A 9,663-nucleotide genomic window follows, 5' to 3' on the forward strand; every position below is an offset into this window, starting at 1 on the left:
GCAGCTGGCCTTTGTAGCAGGAGATGAAATCTAGAGCAGATCGGTAAGCCTTGAAGGTCCTCAAAACCCTCCTCTGCCACACAGAATTCTTTAGAAGCCAATTCCTTGGGCTGTTGGAATTCCTGAGTGTGATGGTTAATTTAATGTCAACTTCACTGGGCTGTAGAGTGCCTAGATTAAACAGTACTTTGGCGTGTGTCTGTGAGGGTGTTTCTGGATGAGATTAGCATTTGAATCTGTGCACTCAGTAGGCTGTCTCCCCAAGTGTGGGTGGGTATCATTCAATTCACTGAGGGCCTGCATCAAACAAAGAGGTGTAGGAAGGAGGAATTTGCCTCTTCTGCTTCATGTCTTCATGAGCTGGAACGCTGGTCTTCTCCTGCCCTTGGACTGGGCTTTATACCATTGGCTCCCCTGGTTATCAGGCTTTTGGACTAGAATTACATCATTGGTTTTCCTGGGTCTCCTAGCTTGTAAATAGCAGATCATGGGACTTCTCAGCCTCCCTAATAATGTGAGCTGATTCCACATTAAAAATCTCCTTAGGGCTTCCCTGGTGGCGCAGTGGTTGAGAGTCTGCCTGCCGATGCAGGGGACACGGGTTCGTGCCCCAGTCCGGGAAGATCCCACATGCTGCAGAGCGGCTGGGCCCGTGAGTCATGGCCGCTGAGCCAGTGCGTCCGGAGCCTGTGCTCGGCAACAGGAGAGGCCACAGCAGTGAAAGGCCCGCGTACAGCAAAAAAAAAGAAAAAAAATCTCTTTATATCTATATATCCTAATCTATATCTATATATCCTATTCGTTCTGTTTCTCTGGAGAACCCTAATACACTGAGTCTTGAGAAGGAAGAAACACTGAATGTATTCAGTGTAAAAGAGAGATACAGTCTAGGAACGTGCGGATCCAGTTGCCGTCTTCTATCCTTAACCCAGACCACTCAGGACACCCACGGGGAATGCAAACCCAGGAACAGAACAAACAAGCAATAAATATGTCTAAAGTTGGTGAGAACCGCCCCCTCACCAAAGTAGTAAGTTTAAAGAGAATTCTAATTACGGCACGTCAGTTTTACTTGGGGGTCACTCTCTACATATACAGTCTCATTCCAGCCACCATGACTGTGATCAGCTCAGATAATAGGAAATGGTAACAGGATCGGTTTACACATCTTAAAATAAATGTACGCTTGAAAGGCAATTCATTGTTGTCTGGTACATACACACAGGTCACTCTGGTCTGTAATAGTTCAACTTAGACACCTATAGATATGTGTTTTCACTACCATCTCAACCCATCCCTGAAAGCCACTTCTTTCCTTGAAGGCATACTAGACTTGGTAACTTGCCCCCAGCAAGGCTCCTAATTCCTTCTTTGACCTGACAGCATTTAAAATATTGGGCAATGGGGCTTCCCTGGTGGTGCAGTGGTTGAGAGTCCGCCTGCCGATGCAAGGGACATGGGTTCGTGCTGTGGTCTGGGAGGATCCCACATGCCGCGGAGTGGCTGGGCCCGTGAGCCATGGCCACTGGGCCTGCGTATCCGGAGCCTGTGCTCCGCAACGGGAGAGGCCACAGCAGTGAGAGGCCCGCGTACAGTAAAAGACAAAAAAAAAATATTGGCCAATGATTATATATTTTGTGTGTGTGTGCTGAACATCTTGATTTGTTCAACCATTCCTCAAAGAATTTAGATTCTCATAAAATCTACATTTGTCACCATTCTGATCACACACTCGGGCAGAATCCAGCTGTAAGAAAGTGTTTCCTTAGAAGGCTGGGTCTCATTTTGAAATCAGCAAGTATCATCCCACCCATATATGAAATATAGTGGGAGAATTACAGCCAATTATTTGGACTAATCCAAGGTGATATTCCATTAGGATGTCATAGTCACACATAATAAATACCTTTTGAGCTTGCAGTCAACTATCACAGTATAAAAGCAGAGAAGTTCCCTGGAGAAGGCTGATGGAGAGCGCGCAGAAGGCTGAAAGCCTCCACCCCGTCCTCCTTCCCCTCTCCAACCTGCGAAGTTGAGTCACGTGACAAGCGCCAGTCAGACATTATTTCATGTTATGCTAAGATGTAGTCTGGCTGGAGGAAGCTGCTGAGAGACCTAAAAAGCCAGTATCTTAGCTTCAATTACATTTAGGTGGAGCAAGAGTAGACATTTTGTCTTAAACAAGAACTCTAAATGCCCACCAGAAACTACTTGTTCCTGTGATGCTAAGGACACAGCAGTGTCCACGGACATGGCTTCCTGAAGGCTTGAAAAATCATGTTTTTATTTACCAGAATTATTTACCTTAATTCCTGATTCCCCACTGCCCAAGCTACGAATCCTGATCTTTATTTAAAAACTTAAAGTACTAAAAAAAAAAAAAAAAAAAAAAAAACTTAAAGTACTACACATAAGAAACTGAAAATTGTTTTTGGAAGCAGATAGGGTCATAAACAATAAAATATTCCAAGAATCCACTAGGTGAATTTGTAGGTTTATGCTGGGTTGTCTACAAGTTTATGGTTTGTACTTAGAAAACTTCTTATCAGAAAACCAGGGACATAGCTTTAGGGCTGAGTTAACTCATATAGTGCATTTTCCAGTTAGATCTGTTTTTCTTTCCTTCCATTAATGATTGCCTATCAAAGGGTGATTTACTTTGCAATTTCTAAGTAAGGGCCTCTTACACGTTACTTTGCTAAGGTTTGTTCCTAGTGATCACTGCATACATAGTAATCACATGAGCACATGTAATATTCGGATGGTTTTATTAACAAGTATATAATACATATATTGCATACTGTATATAGTATATGAGGACTGTACAGTACAAATTTATGTTCACAGTTTGACATGACAAAATGTCATTACTGAATTCCCATTGGACTACTGAGTAGAAACAGAGAAAGAACATTAAACATTCACATCTTTAGTAAGAAAGATTACCAAAATGTTTCAGTATTTGCAAGTATACTAATGCATGCTAAAAACCTTTACCCATTCAGTCTTATTAGCTTATAAAATATATTACACTTTATTAAAAATGTCTGCATAGTTTATACAAGTATTAAAGTACTGTAAATGTAATAATCCTGCTATACTTGCAGGTATGGTTTAAGAGATGCTGAGCAGAAAGATTACTTTGACCCTCTAACACTAAGTACATAACAGCAAAAAAAAAAAAAAAAAGTGCTAGTATTTGTAAAACATAATATTGTTGTAGCCCTCGTTTAATTCACGTAAAATGGCTTCGTAAATGTATTATTTAAGTGAATTTGCAATCATTTAGAACTTGTTAACCTAGACCAACAAGAGAATAAAGGCCACTCTGAGCAACTTCATGTATGACAGCAATTCCTTCAAGATGACTGTATATTTCCAAACCAATCAAATTATTTTAAAACCTTAGACCTTTGAGATTGTCTTTAAAACAATCTAATCAGGAATGATGTGTAGATATACAGTATCAGCAATATAGTTTTTCAAATTCCACATTAGTGCAACACTGATAGTGCAGATGGGTGTTTAATAAAATATACACATTCATATATAGTTCCCCTGTAAATCTGTTCTAAGGCTCTTGAAACTTCTGATATTTAGCATTTCCTTAGTTGAACATAGCTATGCTGCTAACACATTCTCAAAACCAGGCGATTCAGAATGTTAATGCCCATTTGCGATGTAGATTCACACTTTTAGAACTCTTAAAATATGATGGTTACAGATTTAATTTTTCTGACTTCTCCCCCAAAATGACACTTGGATAATAATCAAAGAAATTCTATAATAAACAGAATTTACACAACACTAACTTCATGTTTACAAATCATTCTCATCAATTTAAAATATTGCAATTAAAATCACCGTTGATAGTAACATGGCATATCATTAAAACCACACGTTCAAGGGTACCTTATCTTGTATTGGAGGTCTTCCACAATAACAGCTAAAAATTACTAAGAGACTAAATTTCTCAACTATCATAGTAAAATACAAATATATATATAAAAAAGGAAAATTTGGTTAAGAGCCAATTGGTAACTAAAGTATATAGACCAGCATGGGAACAGAGACTAGGTTCCTGGGTTGCTTTTCTTTGAGTTGAAATGTATCTTTGTTAGTGAACTGTTAGTATAATCTAAGCAAGCTGAAGAGTAATGTAAGTCTTCGCAGGGTTTTGCTTGCTTTTCTGAAAAAAAAAAAAATGTCAATATGCCATAGCACACACATCAAATTTCATGAGAACCCACGAAGCTTTCTATCAGCTGGACTTAGACTCACAGCTAATTATTCAAAGATCAATTCTATCCTTTCCTGCCCCTTTTCCCACCTTCAAGATGGGTTAGAACACACACAAACTGGTTATCTCCATTAAAACAAAAATGTTCTTTACACTCCAACTTAACTCTTCGGTGTGTTGTGGAAGAACCATTTCAAGCAATAAACATTTTGGCATGAATGGGACTAAGCATCTACAATACAGACAATACCTACTTTTCCAAGAGCCATTCTTTTTTTATCCCTCAATTCATGTTATAGTTGCAAAAAAAAAAAAAGCCTCATAAGGATGTTTTAATAGTCTAAACAAATTTTGCAGTGCTTAAAAAAAAAAAAAGAAAAACCAAGTGCCACAATAACAAATTACTTTGCATTTCTCAACTACATCTCCTTTCAGTTGGATCCGAGGGCTTACGAGCGGGTTCTCTTAGGTGTGCAGTCCCTACAACTAACTTTTATTAACACGGCGCCATCAAAGTAAGCTCCCCACACGATTCGCAGGCCTCCAGCACCACTCATGCACTGTCTTAAAAAAACAATTGAACAGTGTATTCCTCCCAGTTAAGGTTGTGTTGGATCCTGAGTTGTGGCTGGGATGAATCTTCAGGATTCCATTCTTCTCTCTGCTCCTCCATCCTTTATCGAGGGATGAAGGTGCATTTGCTTAAATGCACCCACACTACACCACCGTCGCCCACTTTCTTCAAATTTAGGACCAATGGCATTTCCACGCATAAATTATTTTTACTGGCATTTACACTATGATGCTCAAAAGCCTGCTTTTGAAAAACTTCCCCTAAATAATGGTGCTATTAATCTTCAACATAAACACGAGTCATTTTCAGTTTGTTCTTCTGACAGGATACTTGATAGTGGTAGGAGATTGCCGGCTCCAACAGTAAACATCTGGGAATCTGAGCTACATTTATGAATCCCTGAACTGTGGTTTTCTAGATTTTTCAGAAATCTGTCCCCCAAGAAAGGTATGTGTGCTTCACAACTATTTATATTTACAAATAGTGTCTCTCAGGTCTTAAACTGAAGGAATCTACTAAAGCGTTAGCAGATGCTTATTTATGATATGTGTCATGTACACAGATGACAGCCAATTTGGCACCTTACAGCTCACACAGAAAAGTCTCCATATGAAGCCTCCATGATTAATTTGATAGGGGAATACAATTACCACTCAACGTTTCCCTGTTTGCAAAAAAAGCTGTTAAGTAGGTAGGGTAAAAGAAGGCCATTAGAGAAAACCATTCATACCCTTATCCAAAAGATTTTTTCCCATTACTGAGCAAATAGTTTTGTGGCATCCCTATCAATGCTTGGTAATCGACATTAAGGACATTGTAGAAACAGAGACAGGTGCATGGAGAACCCCATCAGTATCTGGGTTTGCAGTAGGGTTCCGCACAGCTGAACGTGCATAGAGACTGAAGCTCTGGGAATGTACTGCCCAGCGAACCAAATGATGAATTGTCTCCAAAAAGCCCTAGGCGAGCAGGAATGGCTGGCTTCCTCCTTTGCCCGCCTTGCTCTGCCCCTGCTGCATGCCCCTTTGCTCCGACTCCACGCTAGCAAGTACAGTATCCACCCCCTCAACGGACAGACATCATCCACCTAAATCAGCAGCTCTGGCTCACCTCCCTGGTGACAAAGACCTCCTTAGTAGCTGCAGACACAAAGGAGGGTAACGGATGTACATTTAGATGAAGTGTTAAATCCAAATTGACCAGCCAGATCTGTGAAGGACAATGGAAGAGTTGACTGTACTAGTCTGAAAGCCTGTTGCACGTCTAGCTAATCTGTGAAAGGTTCCACCCTTCTTTTTGCTGTGGAGCACCAAACTCGATCACAGAGCACAGAGGTCTGGATGCCTCTGGCAAGGACTAGCAGGCTGGATACTGTATTTCTAATACATTTACTTTGACATTCTTTTGAGGATTACATGGAGAAACAATTGGTTATGTTAGTTTATATGTTCCCTTGCTTTCATTACATTAAACGTATCTCTAAGAAGGGTTTGCTTAGCATCCCCGGAAAAAAAAAAAGAAAAAAAAAATTGTTCACATTCTTTAGGTCTGACCCGTGGCAAGGAGAGGGAAGATTAGAGAATATTTACTACTGACCATATGGAAGTTTGAATGATATAAATTCAGAGATTCAGACCAGCTGAATCAAAATTAAAATGTACATGTAAAAAGATGAGTTAGATAATGGGAGGGAGGACAGAGAGAGAGCTGGGAGAGTGGGAGCCACGCTGAGGCAGGAGATAGAGGCATTCAAACGAGCATATGGCGTTTCCTATGGAGGGCAAGGTGGTCGGAGCGGGAGAAGCTGCGGTCACAGTCTGGACACTGGAAGGGTTTGATTCCAGTGTGTTTTCGGAAATGTCTCGTGAGTTCATCAGACCGAGCGAATTTCCATGTGCATCCTTCCCATGTACATTTGTAGGGTTTTTCTCCTGCAGAAAGGTGGGGGAAAAAGGAGCTGATTTTTTCTAAGAGCAAAATGATATTAATAATTAAAGACAGTAAATATTTCTGAGCTAAAGCTCTTGACAAACATTATTTCCAAGACAGGATCATACATTTGTCCCCTGAACCACTAGGTGACAAATGAGAGACACAGATTAATTGTCTTAATATGAAACTGGCTTTCTGCCCCAAAAAAGGGGGGGGAGGGGGATTTTAAGAGTTCCTAAAGCATATTTATGGCACTGAAATCCACTCTGAGGGGCTATCAAAGAATTTTGGTTTTGCCCTCAAAGGAGGCAATGAACAAGTTTTTAATACCCGGTGATCCGTATTTGTTGACCTCCAAGTCGTAAACTTACTTAGGAGCTTAGCTACATGCAGCGCTATCCATTCAAAGAGAAGTCCAAACTGAAAGTTATGGGATTTGCTTATTCTTTTCAATAGTTTCTAAAAATGTGAAGTCCCTGAGTCCCTAGCAACAAATATTCATCAGGGATTTCAACATTTTATTTTTTGTTTAGTCAAGAACAACAACGTCTGAGTATAATGCTTTAATTCAGACGTACGGAAAATATAGTAAACTCCTCCCCACGCTGTCAGAAGTCAGGTCTCTACAACCCTCTCCTGTGAGACGATAACTTACAGGTGAGAAAAAGACGACCTTTGTGGGAAAGTCACGAGGACAGCAGTATGAAGGCCTTTACAAATAAAAAGGCAGTTAACGGTAATTTTACATGTTTAAATCAGTAATATTGGGTAATGGGCATGACAGATTCATTCCCATTTACTATCCCTTGTTTTCTAGAAACCTTAAAGGATTGTAATTCCTTGGCATTTCAATGACATATTCAGAATTTATACTCTCTGCTTTGTTGCACAGAATATATATGCTATGAGTTCTTTTTCTTACATCTGAATCGTTACCCAAATATCCAATGTCTTTTTACTCTTAGGCTGGCCTTTGGTAACAACCACCTCTCAGGTCCCGTTCGTGCCCTGAGGAGGCTTTCATGAGTCTATCTGGCACTGCCCATTGGGTGGTCCTCTAACTGCAAGGCTGTCACCCTCAGCTCTCTCCGTGGCAACACTGTGAGGAGGCCAAGGAACACTGTATGAGGCTGCATCCCCTCGGCTTCCTTTGCCTCCTTCCCAGGATGCACGGCAAACCTTCACTTCCAGTCTGCCAGACACTTTACTGCCTCTCCTCTTCCAAACCCCGGAGTCTTCTCTTTGTAAATGTTCCTAACAAGAATGACTCACAAACCTCCAAATATTCTACATTCTGAGGTTAAGGAAATGTACAGAGAGGGAAATTGCTGTTACACTAGAATTTCACATCCAAGAGTATGAGGTCAGCTCAGATGAGGCTTTCCATAAACATTCATCACCAATACCAACTGCAATTAATCAGGTTTGTTTAAAACATTTTTGTACGAATTCCTTAAGATGTGTTGCTACAAAATGTTCATGAGCACAGGGGACAATTTTATGTTTTCCTCACCTATTTAACAATTTTTATAAGACCTGTCTGTACGCTCTATATGCAACACCTGGCAAACTGGAACTATCCTACAACAAATATGGCAGGCAATCGCCTACAAGTTCCCTCAGTTTTAGAAGACGATAATTACCCAAATATCTTCACTTTTCTTTCCTTCGATGACTGTCTTCCATTTGAATTCCATTTCTATAAACTGCTGCATTGACTTGTTCTGTATAAAGAACTTTTTTCTTCTTTTTTTGCCATCGTGAATTTGATAACGTACATTTACTAAGTGACAGCCCATATGGAGGCCACATCTTTGATGCAACAGGCCCATGGTTAAGGGCAATTTCTCCCTCTGTTCTCAGTGGAGGTTTCATGCCCTTCTCTCTCTCTCTTACTACAGAGACCACAGAACTGGAAGTGGTGGCAAGGGGCCTTGAACAGATAACCCTGAATCTATTCTATTATAAAAACAAATCGTTATCGAAAACTTCATTTTTCACGACTGACAAGCGACATCTGTAGCTATGGTAACTTTCAAGATGCCTGAAAAAATTTCATTACAATAATCTCTGAAAGCTAGAACATTTGTCTTAACATTCCATGCTAGTACTTCTTAAGAAGAAAGATGAAGCGAGTCTTGTATTTCTAATACCTGTATGTGTTCTTCTGTGTGCTTTCAAGTGAGAGCTTTTAGTGTATACTTTGTTGCATCCATCATAATCACATCTGTGTATCCGCCGCTTCCTCTGGGTGTCTGGAGATTCCACAGGTAAAGGTCTCTTCCCAGGCTGCACGATGACTGAAGGGTGATTCCTAGGAAAGCCGATGCCAAATGCAAAATGGTGAGTGAAAGGCTCTTCCTTTCCTTCAGGGTACCAAAAGCATTAACAACACTGGGCAAAAACAAACAAACAAAAAACCCAACAAAATAAACAAAAAGAAATTAGCGGATCAACCCAAGAAGCACTGCTATATTCATTCAACAAACATGGAGTGAGCACCTACCATGAGCCAGGCACTGTGCTTGGCACCGGGACACAAAGATGAATAAAAACAGGGTTCCTGCCCTGGAGGAGCTCACACTCTAGGGGGAGACAGACATGTAGATAAGTAATGACAGTAAGAAGGGTTAGGGGCTACACTAGAGGGAGGTGCAAAGTGCTAGGAGAGTCTCTTTCCCTTAATAGAAATTTGCTTTTTTGTAGAATTCTGTGGTACTAGGCTGAACGCTGTACTATGTTTTCTCACATTTATTATTCTTTAGGGGAAAATGTAAGAGGTCAAACTCCTAAGTCTCAGGCAACCACGCTGTAGGATGTATCTACATTTTATCCTTTACATAATTGGCATTTAGTTTGAGTCTCTTAAAGAGGCTCAACTTACATTTGATTTTTATCTCCCCACCCCCCCCCCCAT

The 9,663-nt window shown here is 40.4% G+C and overlaps 1 protein-coding gene across 5 annotated transcripts in view; it reads right to left on the reverse strand.

Moving 5' to 3' along the window:
• Positions 1-2,751: 2,751 nt before the first annotated feature.
• Positions 2,752-9,663, reverse strand: part of KLF3 (KLF transcription factor 3) — a 31,202-nt gene continuing 24,290 nt past the window's right edge. For all 5 annotated transcript variants that reach the window (XM_024731634.1, XM_024731631.1, XM_024731633.1 and 2 more), the window contains 2 exons: positions 8,900-9,060; positions 2,752-6,745 (listed from right to left, as the gene is read on the reverse strand). In XM_024731634.1, coding sequence (XP_024587402.1) covers positions 6,564-6,745; positions 8,900-9,060 — 343 coding nt within the window. In that variant the 3' untranslated portion in view covers positions 2,752-6,563. The remainder of the gene's footprint in view (positions 6,746-8,899; positions 9,061-9,663) is intronic.

Source organism: Neophocaena asiaeorientalis, unplaced genomic scaffold, assembly GCF_003031525.2.
Source record: "Neophocaena asiaeorientalis asiaeorientalis breed wild unplaced genomic scaffold, Neophocaena_asiaeorientalis_V1.1 scaffold39, whole genome shotgun sequence".
NCBI classification, from domain to species: domain Eukaryota; kingdom Metazoa; phylum Chordata; class Mammalia; order Artiodactyla; family Phocoenidae; genus Neophocaena; species Neophocaena asiaeorientalis.